The following is a 20272-nucleotide window of genomic DNA, read 5'->3' as shown; positions in this document are numbered from 1 at the left end:
AAAATTGTAATGTCACTCCCAATAGATTGTTTGTCAGTTCTGTCAAAGAAAAATGTGTGTTTTGTGACAGTCTGATCCAATGTATGACCACCTTTAACATCCTCTGTACTTTTCATATACTGGTGTGAGGATTAGCTGCAGTGTGTGACATGTTTATCAAGCACCATCAGTGACATTGTGCCACCTCTTCCCACAGGTGACATTGGGGGTCAAATGGGACTTTTCATAGGTGCCAGTATCCTGACCATCTTGGAGCTATTTGACTACATATATGAGGTGAGTTCGAAAAACACAAAGCCTTAGGGACGCTTTAACAAAAGAAGTACATGCACTGCGCCAAAGCAACCTGGGAACACCCAAAACCAAAAAGAAACAATGCACAAGTCACACTGCCTCGTCATACTTGGTACAGCGTTATATACTAGTCCAACTGACATATATACGGTAAAGGCCTTTATTAGGACAGCAACACTATGCAATAACCCATATCAAATGTTTGGCACTTACATTTCTCTTAGGCCCCATATTTACCTTGTGAGGGCCACTTTGTTGCAAGCTACCCTAAAGCATGCCTATTTACTGTTTGTGATACCTATGTGTGGCAGAGCTTGATTTATGTTTATATTGAAAAGCCCTCTTATTAAATACGATAAAATGTAAGCTTAATATAAGTAAAAAAACAAAAAAAAAACAAATGTAATCTTGTGACTAATAGTTACTTGTTTTTTCCTTTTTGTGATGCTTCAGCAAGGCTTGTGTACTGGCCTTGAGACTAGTGGTAGCAACTTCTATCCAGATTGGTTGCTGGATTGCACTTGGTACTGAGAGGGGCTGTACCTGGACCCTGTAGAAGACTTTAACGGCCTGTAATGAAGTCTCCTGGTACTGAATCCCACAGAAGGCAATAGTGGGGGTTTGTAATGCTGCAGGGTGAGATAGCTGGTGGGGTGCTGTACAGGTCCACTGTGACGGAGCCCTATTCCAGATCACCTATATGCCTGACCTCAACCCGAGTGGCTGGATTCAGTACTCAAACTGAAATTAGCACCATTTTGCTTCTGGGACCTTTGCACCTTTATTGGCAACCCTGTACCTACTATGTGTGTTTGGTCAGCCCTATACATGCGCAACACCATCTTCTTGGTGATTCATCTGGGACACTGGCCACATCATTTAGGAGAGCTCACTTCATCAGACCAACACTGGCAGCTAACTTGGCCTTGGGACCTCCAGGTGGTAGGACACAGTGGGGTCACCCTTCTCACTTCTGCAACCAGTATAGGTCATGACTACCTGAGATACCCCTGTACAGTTTGCAAGGACAGACATTACACATGGTGGGGGGGGGGGGGGCACAGGCTTTGAGGCGTGGGTTACTTGACAACAATAATGGGCTTTCCTCCACAAGCACAGCAAATGTGGCTTGAGGTCCAAGTTGGTTTCAGGTTTTCCGCTTACTCCTTTGGGAACCCTTTCCTCTACTGCATTTGTGACAAAGGAGGATTTTTCCTCTTACATATCCACTATTTTGGAGCAGTTGGGAGAGCTGGAAAGATATGCAAGGAGGCCGCAAATGCTCCAGGTCACTTCAGCAAAGTGTTGTCCCTGTGACTTTTCTCCACCACCACCACTCCTGGGGCTAGAGGAAATAACTGAAGAAGCGCAGTCCAGAGAGGTACTGTCATCTGCCCCAAACATGTTCTCACTGAAAGATGCTCATACTTCTGGCATCTTCCAGGCCCAGAAGACTACAGTTGGAATCCTCACCAAGGGGGTTTGCAAAAAACTTAATTGTTGCAGTCAGAATTACCTGGGCCTAAGGTGACTTGTTTAGGCTCCAGAATCAGCTAGGTCATACTGAAGAAGTACGGTATGAAGACTGGGCACGAGGCCAAGGCTTTTGCATCTCCTAAGCAGTTTGTGCAACATTACTGAATAGAGGAGAGTTTTCGCAAAAAATTACAAGTCCCTGCAGTGGAACTCACCCTGTCTTATCAGAACAAGACCCTTGTGGTTCTAATGCACAATTTCTGGTGTTTAAGGATCCTGCAGTTAAGTTTAAATTCTATTCGAGGTGTCCTTTTTAATGCTAGGGGGGCCAGGCAGCCCAGAACTACTACCATGGGGGTTTGCCAGGTCGTATTAATCTAGGCTAAGCTCATGAATAAAAAGGGGGCTTATGAATAAAGGGTGCCCGTTAGGGAGGTTCTTCTGTGTGGTAGCACTTGGATGGCTTTCCACAGGCATGTGTGGGTGTATTAGGAGATTCTCTTAAGCCGCTTTCCCGCATGGGTCTCATGTTGGTTCACATGATAAGCATTTTACAGCTTAAATGTTGGTCAGTGAATTTACCCCTGCAAGAAACAGCTGGAATGAATGCCCTTTGAGGGTAAATACCTGTTTGGCAATTATTGGATACATTTATCCACAAAATTGCTGAAGGAAAAGGAAGCTCTTGCCACTAAAGAAAAGGCAAAAACCAATGGGGACCTAAATCCTCTTTAGCTTCGGGTAGGAAGGGTCCCCTTTCATCCCTTCCATATCTCAAGGACCAAACTGAAACCTGATAACCCCCTCCAAAAGAGAAATTGGAAGACCAAGCCCTCCAAGGCAGACGATGAGCTATCATTCTAGCAAAGATGTACTTCATTTTTTCAAGTGTGGGGAGAATGTTGGCCTTCGTGTCCATTTGTATTGGACCTGAGATGTTCCAGACATCTGGGTTCAAAACATTATGGCCAGAGGCTACCAGATGGCGTTTTGTGCCCTGCCACCTCCACGCTTCATGCCCATAACACCTGACAAAAGAGTGTCTGTTTTTGCTGCACTGGACCTGTTAAGTTGCAACAGACCACTGCCCTGTTTCAGAACAAGAAAAGTTTCACAGATCTCATTCTAGGCCACAAATTTCAACTTGTTCAGAAGTTTCAAATGTAATCCATCAGGTTAATGATTTCCTCTCTTCATCAGGGTGATTTCCAGGCCTTGGTGGGTATCAAGAATACCTACTTGCACATTTCCATTTTTATCTGAGTACTGCGGTAGGGGAACAACATTTTCAGTTTGTTTCTATGTCCTTTGGCCTTGCCACAGCACCAAAGATTTTCACCAAAAACTGGCCATTTTGCTGGCTTCCTGCCCTCAAAGATGAAAGCACATTGTGCCTTGGACAGAACTTCACGTTTCAGCCCTGTACAGCTCTGTCATAGAAAATGGGCAGGTGTTCTTCTTAAGCCACCAATGTCCACTTCCTGGAAAGTGGTCCCTCCACCCGAAACTGTTTTTCAAACTCTCTGTCTTCAGGGGGTTATCCCACCCCCCCCCCCCCACCCCCTCTTTGATTCGTCAGTCTGACTTTGTGAGAACAAAGAGGTTGCATAAACATAAGGCAGGCTGCTTCAAATCCAACCATTGCTATGTGGATTCAGCAACTCATTATTTAGCTGTACATACCTACTAAAAGTGTTGGCACTTCATGGGCTTTTCAGTATCAGGTCTTGGTTTCCCAGTTCTGCAAGGCTGCCACCCTGTCTTCTACTCACACATTGTCTAAGCTTTAGCGGGTGTTCAAGCTTCAACAAATGTCAGCCTCAATCGATAGCTCCTTCAGGAGCATAACTCAGCGATTTAAGAATGACCCAATTCCTGTGTCCTGTGAAGTCCTCGAAGAAAAGGATTTTACAGGCAAGTAAAATCAGTGTTTAAGCAGAGCCTGCTTTAAAAATTAAAATGATCCCTTTATCTTAATAACCATGTCCCATGTGGACAAAACTATTGAAAGGTTAAGAACTTTTTTTTCGGTTACTGCTTTCAAATGCTTTTGGTGTTAGGAAAACAAACTGTGCATTTGTGTATAATTACCATTGCTTGTTGGTGTTAAAGTGGAGTTCCAGCCTGGGTGAAAAAAAAATTGAAAGTCAGCAGCTACAAATGCTGTAGCTGCTGACTTTTTAATATTAGGACACTTACCTGTCCAGGGAGCCCGCAATGTCGGAATCTGAAGCCGACTCATCCATCAGCTCCAGGTGCAGGCGCCGGCATCCTTACTAAGGGAAATGGGCAGTTAAGCCTTACAACTTCACTGCCTGTTTCATACTGCGCATGCATGAGTCGGACGGCGCTTTCTGAATGATCTTGTTGTCTTCTCAGACACACACAGGTCCCAGAAGGCGACGTGGGGAAGTAGGAGGTCACAAAAAAAAACAAAAAAAAACGGGGAAGTGATGTACATCGCCATGGGAATTCCTGAAGAAAATATACAAATAAGTATGAACAAAAAAATCCAAAAAAGTGCTTCAACTATGTTAAATTTTTGCCTGGAACTCCACTTTAAACAACAAACCGATGTGTGCATGTGTATAATATACACACACACACACACACACACACACACACACACACACACACACACACACACACACACACACACACACACACACACACAGTATCTCACAAAAGTAAGTACACCCCTCAAACTTTTTAAAATATTTTAGTATATTTTTTTTTTTTTTCATGTGACAACACTGAAGAAATGACACTTTGCTATAATGTAAAGTAGTGAGTGTACAGCTTGTATAACAGTGTAAATAACTCAACACACAGCCATTAATGTCTAAACCACTCGCAACAAAAGTGAGTACCCCCCCCCCCCCCCCCCCCCAAGTGAAAATGTCCAAATTGTCAATATTTTGTGTGGCCACCATTATTTCCCAGCACTGCCTCAACCCTCTTGGGCATGGAGTTCACCAGAGCTTCACAGGTTGCCACTGGTGTCCTCTACTACTCCTCCATGGTGACATCACAAAGCTGGTGGATGTTAGAGACCTTGCACTCCTCCACCTTCCGCTTGAGGATGCCCCACAGATGCTCAATAGGGTTTAGGTCTGGAGACATGCTTGGCCAGTCCATCACCTTTACCCCCAGCTTCTTTAGCAAGGCAGTGGTCATCTTGGAGGTGTGTTTGGGGTTGTTATCATGTTGGAATACTGTCCTATGGCCCAGTCACCGAAGGGAGGGTTTCATGCTCTGCTTCAGTATGTGACAGTACATGTTGGCATTCATGGTTCCCTAAATGAACTGTAACTCCCCAGTGCTCATGCAGCCCCAGACCATGACAATCTCACCATGATTGACTGTAGGCAAGAGACACTTGTCTTTGTACTACTCACCTGGTTGCCGTGACACATGCTTGACACCATCTGAACAAAATAAGTTTAGCTTGGTCTCATCAGATCCCAGAAAATGGTTCCAGTAGTTCATGTCCTTAGCTTGCTTGTCTTCAGAAAACTGTTTGCGGGCTTTCTTGTGCATCATCTTTAGAAGAGGCTTCCTTCTGGGATGACAGCCATGCAGATCAATTTGATGCAGTGTGCGGCGTATGGTCTGAGCACTGACAGGCTGACCCCCCCCCACCCCCACCCCTTCAACCTCTGCAGCAAGGCTGGCAGCACTCATACGTCTATTTTCCAAAGACAAGCTCTAGATCTGACGCTGAGCACATGCACACAACTTCTTTGGTTGATCATGGCGAGGCCTGTTCTGAGTAGAACCTGTCCTGTTAAACTGCTGTATGGTTACGGCCATCGTGCTGCAGTTCAGTTTCAGGGTCTTGGCAATCATCTTATAGCCTAGGCCATCTTTATGTAGAGCAACATTTTTTTTTTTCAGATAATCAGAGAGTTCTTTGCCATGAGGTGCCATGTTGAACTTCCAGTGACCAGTATGAGAGAGTGAAAACGATAACACCAAATTTAACACACCTGCTCCACATTCACACCTGAGACCTTGTAACACTAATATAAGTCACATGACATCGGTGAAGGAAAATGGCTAATTGGAGCCAATTTGGACATTTTCACTTAGGTGTGTACTCATTTTTGTTGCCAGCATTTTAGACATTAATGGCTGTGTGTTGAGTTATTTTGAGGGGACATCCAATGTACACTCACTACTTTGCTTTACATTGTATCAAAGTGTCATTTTTTCAGTGTTGTCACATGAAAAGATATAATAAAATATTTACAAAAATGTGAGGGGTGTACTCACTTTTGTGATATATATATATATATATATAAAAAATATATATACACACATATATATATATATATATATATATATATATATATACACACACATAAACACATATACACAGTATTTATATACATATTTGTTATCACATGAACAAATAGCTCATGCGGTGTATACAAAAAAATGTAGATAGACAAAAGAGGTTTTTTTTTCCATATTGCTAGCAAATATTTATGTCAGATTTTACATTTTCCCAAAACAAACAAGACAACCATAATTTGTGTAAATGACATATTTAGTCAGGTGTGAAACTCATATGCTCATTTACAATCAAGCAACAGTCATTAATGCTTTCGCACGTGGCCCTGGCAGGTAGGCATAATATCCTCCTGCATAATTGGCACAGTATGGTGCTTGCGTGTAGCTGTTTTTGTATCTTATCTTATGTGATTATACTGCCTTTGTGGTAGAAATTAATACGGAAAAAACGATACACAAATGCGGTAGATAATAGAGACCCGGACTGCATGCTAAAGTGGATGGCGCCAGCTCTGCAATGAGTAGAGCCGGTTTGTCATACAATTTAAAAATGATCTAAAACATACTGACAAGGTTTACTGTGGTATAATAGTTTGTTGTGTGAAGGTCGGTAATGTATCTTTCAGCTGTTTTCTGCATATAGATAATGGGAATTGGAAATTATCAGAGTCATTTGCAAGACACAATGGGCATCATTTGTGTGCACTCTGCCTTTCCTCGCTAAGCAAATAGTTATTATTTGTGTGCTAACCTACAAACCGTGAGCCCAATTTGCATGAAAGCATAGCAAAGAACACTCAGACTAAGAAATTATAGACATTTTGTGGTCACTGCCACCCCACACTTTTATGAACTAACCTAACAGGGGAGCTAGGAAGAGGTCTAATAGATGACAGTCCCCCCCACACATACACATCATAAGGGCAACCTGAACTTTATTTTTAATGAAAGCATTAAAACCCTAAAAATGGATTTCAGATATTGACCTTTTTGTGAAAAATATGTGCTAAGACTTATTAATTCTGTTATACATAAACATAAAAAAAAAAAAATCTAAGATACAGAAAGTAAATAAATAATGCTGTTTACAGAATACGTTTTATCCTACAAGTATGGGAGCTCTTCTAGACGCGAGCACAGGGGTCATATAAAGAGTGCTCTTTTTATTTTTTATCTGTTGAATATTATTAAACCACAGTGTCCATAAACTTCAAGTTCTAAGCATTGCACACAGTCTGCCTTCACTGCATGCTCAGAATTGCATAGTATATATAGATTTTATTTCCAGCAGCTTAGCTTATCCTTTGACTTGAGATTTCATCAACTCTTGGTTAGAGCCATAACTGAGCAGCATATAGGACTCCTAACCCTAATCTAACCTAATCTAACTATTGGGGCTGCCAACATTGATCTTCTGCTAGCGAGTGTTGTGTGGCTTACATGCTGGCCACTGCCACCTGGTTTGTTTGAGTCGCTGACCCATAGCAAACATGCACACCAGGAAGGTAGAAGTCTTGTAGTACTTGCGTGTTCCAGGTCAATGACTCAAAGAAGACGAATGATCAGCTTCTTTCATTTCAAATTCGCCTTTAAAAATAAAACCTTGCCCACCCCCCTAGCCTCCTAAGCTGATCCAAGCTAGAATTTCCCACCCGGATACTTACTTCTACTTCTCCTCTGGCCTTCTCCAGTGTTCACAGCCAGTAATGCATGCAAGGGTTGGATGCTGGTCTTTGGCTAGCGATTATTATCTCTTGTCACTAAGGGATTTTATTATTTGCTGGCACCTGAATAACCTAAAACTAGATACAGGAGAGTTTTAGAAGCTCAATGCCACTAAAGTTGCTAGTGATTTAAAACCTCAATTTCATAAAAGTTGGCACACTGTATAAAATATACATGAAAAACAGAATGCAGTGATTTGTAAACCTCACAAACACAGTTTTTTTTCACAGTAGAAAAAAAAAAATTTCAAATGTTTAAACTGGAAAAAATGTAACATTTTTTGAAAAAATAGGGTGCTTTTGAAATTGATGGCAGCAACATGTCTCAAAAAAGTTGGGACAGGGCCATGTTTACCACAGTACAGCCATCCTCTCTTCTTTTAACAACACTCTGTAAATGTCTGGGAACTGTGGAGATCAGTTGCTGGAATTTCGGGAGAGGAATGTTGTCCCGTTCTTGCCTGATATAGGACTCTAGCTGCTCAACAGTCCTGGGTCATATTTTTCATTTCAAGATGCGGCAAATATTTTCAATTGGTGAAAGGTCTGGACTGTAGGCAGGCCAGTTAAACACCCAGACTGCTACTACAAAGCCATGCTGTTGTCAAAGACGTAGTATACAGTTTTGCATTGTCCTGCTGAAATATGAAGGGCCTTCCCTGAAACAGATGTTATCTGGAAGGGAGGATATGCTGCTCTAAAACCAGCATTGATGGTGCATTTCTGATGTGCAAGCTACTTGTTCCATTTGCACTATATCACCACCATATCATCAGAGATGCCAGTCTTTTAAACTGAGTACTGAAAACAAGCCTTTCCTCTTTAGTCTGGAGGACGCAGCACTGATAGCTGCCAAAAATGTCAAATTTTGGTTTGTCTGACCACAGAACAGTTTTTCACTTTGCAACAGACCATTTTAAATGATCTTTGCCCGAGCTGTTTCTGGATCATATATGGCTTTTTCTTTGCATAATAGAGCTTTACCTTGTATATTTGCATGGCACGAGTTCATAGACGGTGATTATTTGAAGCATTCTGTGCTCATGCAGTGATGTCCATCACATAATCATGCCTGTTTTTAATGCAGTGCTGCCTGAGGGCCCAAAGCTCACAGGCATCCAGTATTGTGTTTTGGCCTTGTCCCTGGCACACAGAGATTTCTTCAGATTCTGAGGTTTGAGATTTTCAAATCATTGCAATCCATTTTTATGTAGATTTTACACAGTTTTCCAACTTTTATGGCATTGGGGTTGTAATTGCTAGGTGTAGCAAACAATTGCTAAAAAAAAAAAAGGAGCAGGCTTAAAGTGATTGTAAAGCTTTGTTTTTTTTAACCACTTCCCACCCGGCCAATGCACATATACGGCCAGGTGGGAGCCGTCTACTTCTGAAGGAGCGGGATCACGCGCTGCCCGCGCAGCGGCACGATCCCGATGTGCTCGTGTCACCCGGACACGGCGCATCTCAGATCGGCAGGAGGGCTCTGTGATTGGCCCTCCTGATCACATGACGGCCGTGTCCAATCACAGCCGTCATGTGATGTAAACAAACAGCCGGTTGCTAGGCAATCGGCTCCTCCTCTCCTCACACAGAAGTCATCGCTGAGGAGAGGAGAGCAGATCGCTACAGCCGGCTGATGATCAGTGAGTATGAGCTGTTTTTTACAGCTTTTTACTCACTGATCACCAGTCTAGTGTAATACACACAACACACCACACAGTATAAACACAATGTCCCCACATATGTACCCAAAACATACATGTCCCCAAATAATAAAAACACATGTCCCTAATAATAAAAACATGTCCCCCACATATGTCCCACTAAAATCACATGTCCCAATGATTATGTGCACACATATGTACATGATCACCTGCACAAATATGTACATGATCATTTGCGTACATATGTCCGTGATCACACAAACCAATTATTATACACTTAACAGAATTTTTTTTACCAAAAACATGTGGCAGAATACATTTTGGCTTAAATTTATGACAAAATTTGAAAATATTAGAAAAATAGAAAATATTGTTTTTTTTTCCAAATTTCCGCTTTTTTTGCACTTATATCGCAAAAAATAAAAAATGGAGTCGTGAATAAATACCACCAAAATAAAGCTCTATTTGTGCGAACAAAATGATAAATATTTCATTTGGGTACAGTGTAGCATGACCGCGCAATTGTCACTGAAAGCGCTAGAGCGATGAAAGCTGAAAATTGGGCTGGGAAGGAAGGGGGCGAAAGTGCCCTGTATTGAAGTGGTTAATAACAAACATGTTATACTTACCTCCCCTGTGCAAGAGTTTTGAGTGGCCCCGATCCTCCTTTTATGACCCCCCCCGTATAGCTCCTGGATCCTCCTCTTCTCGAGTGCCCCCATGGAGAGCTGCTTTCCGTGTGGGCACGCTCCGGAGTCCTGCTGCGTCCATTGACAGATGGCAGGATTTGGCCCCCGGCTCCCGGGTCACTGGTTTAGATTGACAGCAGCGCGAGCGTACCTGCAGGTCCCGCAAACTCGCTGTTCGCCAGGATCGTGGCATGGAGAGGCAGAACGGGGAGATGCCTATGCAAACAAGGAATTTCCCTGTTCTGCCTAGTGACATGATAGGGATCTACTGCTCCCAGTGATCGGGAACAGTGATCTCTGTCATGTTCTAGTGAGCCCATCCCCCATACAGTTAGAACATGCTGAGGGAACAAAGTTAACCTCTTGATCGCCCCCTAGTGTTTAACCCCTTCCCTACCAGTGTCATTTATCCAGTAACCAGTGCATTTTTATTGCACTGATCGTGTATAAATGCCAATAGTCCCAAAATAGTGTCAAAAGTGTCCGATTTGTCCGCCGTCACGATAAAAAAATAAATAAATAAATGACATAAATCTATCTAAGAAAGCTCCATTTGTGGGAAAAAAAGGACGTCAATTATGTTTGAGTACATAAATCGACGCAGTGCCGTATCACAAAAAAAGGGCCTGGTCCAGAAGGGGGTAAATCCATCCAGGGCTGAAGTCGTTAACTACTTGCTGCCACATCACGTACTTGTACGTCATTGGCTTCAAGTGGTTGTACCGGAATGATTCTCGCAGCTGCAGGCATCACCCTGGTACCGTTTGTTTAGAGCCGACGGTCGGCTATCTAGTAATAACAACCGATGCAGCTAAACAGCCGCTAGGCAGTTATTACAAGCAGCGCCCCCTCCCACCGCTCGCCTTGGGCTCTCCTGTTCCAGCGAGAGTCCCGAGTGACCAGCCAGCACAGCCCCTGGCTAGCCGGAGACCCAAACAAAGCCAGAATCAGGTCTCAGATGTAGTAACCCAGAATCAACATTGCCATGTTTACTCTGGAACCAACGGCGCCAGTTTTCACATATTTAAAGTATTAAAAAACGCTGATCTTGGCGTTTTGAATACTTTCAAGTGCAAAGGAGGGGTTTCGGGTCTTATAAACCCCCGATCCCTCCATAAGCAGGACCTGTCACTGCCTATTACTGTCACAAGGGATGTTTACATTTATTGTGACAGCAATAAAAGTGATCAAAAAAATAATAATTAAAAAAGGGACAGTGTAAAAATAAAATTAAATAACAAAAAAAAACATTTTTTTAAAGTACCCCATCCCTCCATGCTCATGCACCAAAGGGAATTCATACATAAGTCACTCTTGCAAATGTAAACAGTGTTCAAACCACACATGTGAGGTATCGACGTGATCGTTCGAGTGAGAGCAATAATTCTAGCAGAAGACCTCCTTTATAACTCTAAACGGGTAACATTTTAACGCGTCGCCTGTGGAGATTAAGTACTGTAGTTTGTCACCATTCCACGAGTGTGCGCAACTTTAAAGCAGAACATGTTGGGTATCTATTGACTCGGCATAACATCATCTTTCACATTATACAAAAAAATTGGGCTAACTTTACAGTTTTATTTTTTAATTAAATGAAGTGTATTTTTTCCCCAACAAAATTGCGTTTGAAAGATCATTGCGCAAATACAGTGTGACATAAAATATCGCAAAGACCGCCATTTTATTCTATAGGGTCTCTGCTAAAAAATACATATATAATGTTTGGGGGTTCTAGGTAATTTCTAGCAAAAAAAAAATACACATCTTAATTTGTAAGCAAGTGTCAGAAAAAGGCTTGGGCTTCAATTGGTAATAAATGGGATGTAGTAGAAATTATATATATATATATATATATATATATATATATATATATTATAATTGCACAATATTCAATTCAAAAGGCACAAGGCCTCTTTCACATGGGTAGAAGGCTTTTACCACCTTCTGAAACGCAATCTACAGTAGATCACTTTTCTGCTCGCAGTTGACAGCCAATCAAGAGATTACATTTTTCAATTCGCAGGAAGGTTTTCTGTATCCCAAAAGGGTATTTTACATTGAAGTACCGCCATACAACTGCGATAGCCATATATGAGACGTGGGTCTAGCAAAGTCTAATAGACTCAAGTGCGGAGTTTCTAAATTCAACAGGAAACGTTAAAAATAGCCACACCATAAGGTGAAGGACCGTGGGTGTGACAGTGTGGGGGGGGGGGGGGGAGGGTAGGTGCATTATCATCCCCCTGTTTAAAGTGGTTGTAAACCCTTACAACACAGTTTGACCTACAGGCAAGCCTAGATTAAGGCTTACCTGTAGGTCCAAGAAATATCTCCTAAACCTACACGGTTTAGGAGATATTAGCCGAAAGACAGGCACCGCTGTCTACGGCCCATGCGCCGTAGACAGCGGCACGCAGGCGCACTGAGCGCGCTGCGGTCAACGACGATATGCCGCGAGTGGAGGCTCCCGTGCACATGCGCAGGAGTGACGTCATCGCAGCTTCACCGAATGACAGCGGCGGAGCTGCGAGACCCCACCGAGAAGATGGATGCGCCGGACTACAGGGGACAGCGGTGACATCGCTGGCTCCTGTGTCAGGTAAGTGACACATAATGGGCTATTATGCGATGCATAGTAATCCATTATGCTTTACCTTTGCAGGGAATGAAAGAGGAAGTAAACTCCTCTTTAATGCTCTTTGTTGAACTAAGGCTAATGTCTGTGTAGCATGCCATAGGGAACCATTTTCCTAATTTTAATAGTAGAGTTGAGCCTTTAAAATTCTTCTGTGTAGCTCTAGCCCAAGCTCCGGGATGTAGGGCCACCTACCATCTCAATAAAAGGGATTTCATTTTTCTGGAAAATCTTCTTGAAGATTTGAAGCTGCCTTAATAAATATGCTTTAACATTCAAACATTAATGTTCCTCACCCTGTTCTACTAAATTTCACAATATTTTTTTATTTTTTAGCTGATCAAGGAAAAGCTGTTAGATCTGTTGGGCAAGGATCATGAGGAAGGAGGACATACAGAGGATCTGGTGAGATAAAGACTGGAAAATGGATACACTTATATGAACGAATGTTATAGAAAATATACAAAACGAGTCAGTAATATACTGTATAAACACAGCAAAAAGTATTGCTCAAAAAGGGAACATAAAGTCCCCTTTTTCTTAAGTGCTGTAGTACCTGAGATATTCAGTATGTAATGCTGCCTAACCTTTTCTTGACTGTCAAAACAGATTAACTTTTTTTTTGTAGTCCAGCCTAAGGTCTGCTCTCAGACATTTCCAAAATAATCCACACTGAAAGTTTATTCAAGGGCATTAAACCTTATTTTACAGTCACGTTATAAAGCAACAATATACAGTGCCTTGCAAAAGTATTCACCCCCCTTGGCTTTTTACCTATTTTGTTACATTACAGCCTTTAGTTCAATGTTTTTTTTTAATCTGAATTATATGCGATGGATCAGAACACAATAGTCTAAGTTGGTGAAGTAAAATTGGAAAAATATATACATAAAACTATTTTTCAGAAATAAAAAACTGAAAATTGGCATGTGCGTATGCATTCACCTCCTTTGTTATGAAACCCATAAAAAGCTCTGCTGCAACCAATTAGATAACATAATTAGTGAAATGATGTCCACCTGTGTGCAATCTAAAGCCCCATACACACCATCAGATTTTCTGCTGATTTTTGTATTCAGATTTACCAAAACCATGTAGTAGAAGGGCCTGCCTGATTACATACAAATTGAAACTCCTAAGGTTTGACCTCATATTTTATGGTTTTGGTAAATCTGAAGACAAAAATCTGCAGAAAATCGGATAGTGTGTATGGGGCTTAAGTGTCACATGATCTGTCATTACATATACACACCTTTTTGAAAGGCCCCAGAGGCTGCAACACCTAAGCAAGAGGCACCACTAACCAAACACTGCCATGAAGACCAAGGAACTCTCCAAACAAGTAAGGAATATTGTTGTTGAGACGTACAAGTCAGGGTTAAGTTATAAAAAAAATATCCAAATCTTTGATGATCCCTATCATAACCAAATGGAAAGAACATGGCACAGCAGCAAACCTGCCAAGAGACGGCCAAACACCAAAACCCCGTGGAGCGGGCAACGAGGGCATTAATCAGAGAGGCAGCACAAAGACCTAAGGTAACCCTGGAGGAGCTGCAGAGTTCCACAGCAGAGACTGGAGTATCTGTACATAGGACGACAATAAGCCATACCCTCCATAGAGTTGGGCTTTATGGCAGAGTAGCCAGAAGAAAGTCATTACTTTCAGCAAAAAAACAAAATGGCACATTTTGCATTTGTGAAAAGGCATGCTGGAGACTCCCAAAACGTTTGGAGGAAGGTGCTCTGGTTTGATGATACTAAAATTGAACTTTTTGGCCAAAGAAAACGCTATGTCTGGCACAAACCCAACACATCACATCACCCAAAGGACACCATCCGCACACTTAATCATGCTGTGGGGATGTGTTTCAGCAGTCAGGACTGGGAATCTGGTCAGAGTTGAGGGAAAGATGGATGGTGCTAAATACAGGGATATTCTTCAGCAAAATCTGTACCACTCTGTGTATGATTTGTGGCTAGGACGGGGGTTCACCTTCCAGCAGGACAATGACCCCAAACACACTGCTAAAGCAACACTTGAGTGGTTTAAGGGGAAACATGTAAATGTGTTGGAATGGCCTAGTCAAAGCCCAGACCTCAATCCAATAGAAAATCTGTAGTCAGACTTAAAGATTGCTGTTCATAAGTGCAAACCATCCAACTTGAAGGAGCTGGAGCAGTTTTGCAAGGAGGAATGGGCAAAAATCCCAGTGGCAAGATCATAGAGACTTATCCAAAGTGACTTGGAGCTGTGATAGCTGTAAAAGTTGGCTCTACAAAGTATTGACTTTAGGGGGGTGAATAGTTATGCACATTGACTTTTTCAGTTATTTTGTCCTATTTGTTGTTTGCTTCACAATAAAAACATAAATACACAAAACATCTTCAAAGTTGTGGGCATGTTATTTAAATTAAATTATGCAAATCCTCAAACAATCCATATTAAGGCTGGATTCACACCTATGCATTTTTTGTGCTTTTTTGCATTTTGCAGATTTGCACTACAGAACGTGTTCCATAGGAAACCATGTTAAATGGACTGTAGTGCAAATCTGCAAAATGCACTAAATCTGCATAGGTGTGAGGAAACAAAACACGGCAAAATGCCAAGGGGGTGAATACTTTTTCAAGGCACTGTAAATCAAAGGATAAGTTCACCTTTAGTAATGTTACATACATATTCAGGATGTAACATGTTACTAAAACACTATGACCCGAAACGCTTATTGTGACAGTAGGTAGGGGATCCTCTCCCTGCACCAGCTATCACAAAAACAGTATGGCCAGGCAAGGCTCCGCCCACACAGCTGTGTCATTCATTCACAGAGGTCTGTAAATAAACTACAACTACCGTCTTCCACTGTAGTAGACAGCTTGTAGCTTTCAATGAACTGCGAGGGCGCTGTTGAGCACTCTTTTAGTTTATTGATCTTCCTGGACTTCAGTAACTATACTGACAGTCTGCAGGAGCCTGGCATTGCACCTGTGATATGATAATTGTGGGTGCAATGCTTTACAGACTCCTAAGAAAAAAAAATATGCATTTTTTTTTATTACCTGCAAAAAACTGTTAATTTTTTATTTCTTTTTTTCATCTCCCACCTTGACTACTGCAACTCCCTTCTCATTGGCTTACCTTTACATAGTCTACCCCCCCCCCCCAGCCCATCACAAATGCTCATCCACCTTACCCACTGCTCTGTGTCTGCTACTCCTCTCAGTCAATCCCTCCCCTGGCTTATGCTCACCCAACAAATTAAATTCAAAATGTTAACTACTTACAAAGCCGTCCACAACTTGGCCCACAGCTACATCACTAACCTAGCCTCAAAATACCAACCTAATCATTCTCTTCGGTCCTCTCATGCTCACCTCCAGGACTTTTCTAGAGCCTCTCCAATCCCCAATCTGTCAGATTATCTCCTACCCTGTTTGATGATCCCTGAAGACCCTTCTCTTCAGAGAAGCTTATCCTGCCCACACCTAACAATTGTACTTTGATTTTCTCCATCAGATCACCCCCCACAATTATTACCTTTTGTATCACTTAGATTGTAAACGAACGCGCAGGGCTCTCTGATTCCTCCAGTATTGTAACTGTACTGTTTGTCCTCATGTTGTAAAGCGTTGCACAAACTGTTGGTGTTATATAAATCCTGTATAATAATAATAATGTATATTCAACCTTCACGGGTCAGCAGAATCAGATTCTATGGAGAGTTTCTTGGATAGAAATGAAGTCTACGCACAATCACCTTCATGTCGGGTATACTCTGTGTTCTTATAATTGTACAGTATGTAATGGTACGGAATGTGTACTGGCCCTTTATTTATCTGTATACACCCTGTCCCAAATAAAGAATAAAAAATAAATAAAAATGTATGTATAACCGATATGGAAGGTTTAAACCCTTTTCAATGCTATGAACGCTATTATAACTTTTTTGACTATATAAAAAAAAACAACTCAATGTTTTGATCCACTGAAATCAGGGATAGTAATCAGGGTTTGAAAGCGGATACCTGAGTGGTATAAGCAGGGAAAGTCATGTGACCTAAACCGGCCACTAGCTCCAATAGATGCAGCTGTGCATTGTGGGTTCTGATGTCAACAGTCTACACTCAATCAAGTAGAATTCTATTACTGCCCCATATACCAGAAACCCACACAAAATTCATCTGGTGAAGTCCATTGAGAGTACCAAATATATGTAAAAGGCAGAGGTCTCTATCTGTAAAACGTTTTTTGTTTTTTTTTTAAGTGAAGTCTATACACTACTATTGTTGTCACTGTCACCTTATGCTATGCTGTCATCTTTTAACCTCTTACAATTCTGTTGAAAGGAAAAAAATAATGAAGAAAAGACAGAGATGAGAGAAAATGCATTCCATGGTGTGTTTTGTGAGTGGAGGGCAGAGTTCTGATGCTTCATAGAGTTTTACGCAATGTACCACTGTGCGCTGTCTTACTGATCCTTTTTTCTTACACCATAGCAGAGAATTATATCCTGTAAATTTACACCAGACTCAATTCTAACAGAGGTGTAACATTTTTCATGCCCAGAAAAAAAAAATGTAAACATACTAAGACAATTTGATATAATGTCAATAATATATATAATATTAATTTTATTATATTATAATATTTTATTATATATAGTAAAATATATATAATAAAATATCCTTTTAAGATATTGTATCATTTTCCACATGTAAATTGGAGCACAAATAATTTTTCCATACTTACATAAAACATATACAGTATATCACAAAAGTGAGTACACCCTTCACATTTTTGTAAATAATTTATTATATCTTTTCATGTGACAACACTGAAGAAATGACACTTTGCTACAATGTAAAGTAGTGAGTGTACAGCTTGTATAACAGTGTGAATTTGCTGTCCCCTCAAAACAACTCAACACACAGCCATTAATGTCTAAACCGCTGGCAACAAAAGTGAGTACACCCGTAAGTGAAAACTTCCAAATTGGGCCCAAAGTTTCAATATTTTGTGTGGCCACCATTATTTTCCGGCACTGCCTTAACCCTCTTGGGCATGGAGTTCACCAGAGCTTCACAGGTTGCCACTGGAGTCTTCTTCCACTCCATGAAGACATCACGGATCTGGTGGATGATAGAGACCTTGCGCTCCTCCACCTTCCGTTTGAGGATGCCCCACAGATGCTCAATAGGGTTTAGGTCTGGAGACATGCTTGACCAGTCCATCACCTTTACTCTCAGATTCTTTAACAAGATAGTGGGTGTGTTTGGGGTCGTTATGTTGGAATACTGCCCTGCGGCCATCTCCAAAGGCAGGGGATCATGCTCTGCTTCAGTATTTGACCGTACATTTTGGTAGTCATGGTTCCCTCAATGAACTGTAGTTTCCCAGTGTCGGCAGCACTCATGCAGCCCCAGACCATGACACTCCCACCACCATGCTTGACTTTAGGCAAGACACACTTGTCTTTGTACTCCTCACCTGGTTGTCGTCACACACACTTAACACCATCTGAACTAAATAAGTTTATCTTGGTCTCATCAAGCCACAGGACATGGTTCCAGTAATCCATGTCCTTAGTCTGCTTGTCTTCAGCAAACTGCGGGCTTCCTTGTGCATCATCTTTAGAAGAGGCTTCCTTCTGGCATGATAGCCATGCAGACCAATTTGATGCATTGTGTGGCGTATGGTTTGAGCACTGACAGGCTGACCCCCCCCCCCCCCCCCCACCCCTTCAACCTCTGCAGCAATTCTGGTAGCACTCATACATCTATTTCCCAAAAACAACCTCTGGATATGACGCGGAGCATGTGCACTCAACTTCTTTGGTCGACCATTGCGAGGCCTGTCCTGAGTGGAACCCGTCTTGTTAAACCACTGTATGGACTTGGCCACTGTCCTGCGGCTTAGTTTCAGGGTCTTGGCACTCTTCCTATAGCCTAGGCCATGGGTTTTCAAACTATGGCCCTCCAGTTGTTTAGGAACTACAATTCCCATCATGCCTAGCCATGTCTGTGAATGTCAGAGTTTTAAAATGCCTCATGGGATGTGTAGTTTTGCAACAGCTGGAGGGCCGTAGTTTGAGGATCTATGGCCTAGGCCATCTTTATGTAGAGCAACAATTCTTTTTTTTTTCAGAGAGTTCTTTGCCCTAGGAGGTGCCATGTTGAGTGAGAGTGATAACACCAAATTTAACACACCTGCTCCCCATTCACACCTGAGATCTTGTAACGCTAATGAGTCACATGACACCGGGGAGGGAAAATGGCTAATTGGGCCCAATTTGGATTTTTTTTTACATAGGGATTTACTCACTTATGTTGCCATCAGTTTAGACATTAATGGCTGTGTGTTGAGTTAATTTGAGGGGACAGCAAATTTACTGTTATACAAGCTCACTACTTTACGTTGTAGCAAAGTGTAATTTCTTCAGTGTTGTAACATGAAAAGTTTGAATAACATTTTTCAAAAATGTGAGGGGGTGTAGTCGCTTTTGTGAGATAATGTATGAACATTTTTCATAAATTAGCCTACCCTCTAAAGTTCACTCGCAAGCTCCTGAAGAATAATCATCGTAACCATTTGTGTTTCTTTCCCTTCTAGAGTACCTGTGACAACATGCCAAACCATTCAGAAACCATTAGCCACACTGTGACGGTGCCACTGCAGGCCACACTGGGGACACTGGAAGAAATTGCCTGCTGACATTTTGAAAGCACTCTTTATTTTGTGCCAAAAGTATAGCGGACACAGCATGGTGGTCAAAGAGGGATGCCCCGGCACACCCTGGTAAAGGGACTAGGGGACTATCATGAAAAGAGATCTGTATACTGCCAACTGTACACAGCCCTGCATGCCTGCAGTGTATACAGCACTGATCCTCATATGATGTGTGAGGAAACCCCCCACACAGACACACAATGCACACCTATTGCTCTCCGTACAGCTCTGTGTGCTACGCGGGTTCAACAAGTGGTTTTTATATAAAAAAGAAAAAAAAAGAAAATGAAAATAAAAATTCATACAATGGCAAAATGCATCTTGTAATTTGTGTATGGTGAACCAACTGAAAAAAATATATGTATGCTTGACCTAAGCAAAAAACAGGGCACTATCTTCTTCCAGTAGTCCAGATACTGTAGAAATAATGTCTTAGAAGGTGAAAGTGCTTTTTGAGAAAAAGCATCATCATTAGCTCACTATAAGCTGGTGAACTGCATTCCTATGAATACCGTACAGTCCTTCAAGCCGGAAAAAGTGCATCTCAAAGAAACAATAAGGGAATAAAACAAATAGGTCAACAGAAACCATGGCACTTTGCAAAGGAACACATATTAGTAACCAATCAGATCCCATAGCCCTGCTTTGGACATGAGTCTGCAAAAGAACAGTCCACTTTGAGTGCCTTTTCCTTAGGCTCAACGAGCCGATAACCCTTAGCCCTTGTACACACGGTCGGACATTCCGACAACAAAATCTGTTGGATT

The 20272-nt window shown here is 41.8% G+C and overlaps 1 protein-coding gene across 2 annotated transcripts in view; it reads left to right on the top strand.

Annotated features, from left to right (window-relative positions):
- ASIC2 (acid sensing ion channel subunit 2) overlaps window positions 1–19820 on the top strand; it is a 1070968-nt gene extending 1051148 nt beyond the window's left edge. For both annotated transcript variants that reach the window (XM_077460169.1, XM_077460168.1), the window contains exons 8-10: window positions 197–276; window positions 13115–13183; window positions 19389–19820. In XM_077460169.1, coding sequence (XP_077316295.1) covers window positions 197–276; window positions 13115–13183; window positions 19389–19490 — 251 coding nt within the window. In that variant the 3' untranslated portion in view covers window positions 19491–19820. The remainder of the gene's footprint in view (window positions 1–196; window positions 277–13114; window positions 13184–19388) is intronic.
- Window positions 19821–20272: the final 452 nt, after the last annotated feature.

The sequence above is a fragment of the Lithobates pipiens genome, unplaced genomic scaffold (genome assembly GCF_037356315.1).
Source record: "Lithobates pipiens isolate NorthernLeopardFrog02 unplaced genomic scaffold, aLitPip1_a1.2 Scaffold_28, whole genome shotgun sequence".
In the NCBI taxonomy this organism is placed as follows: Eukaryota; Metazoa; Chordata; class Amphibia; order Anura; family Ranidae; genus Lithobates; species Lithobates pipiens.
This window is presented reverse-complemented; position numbering and strand designations above follow the sequence as displayed.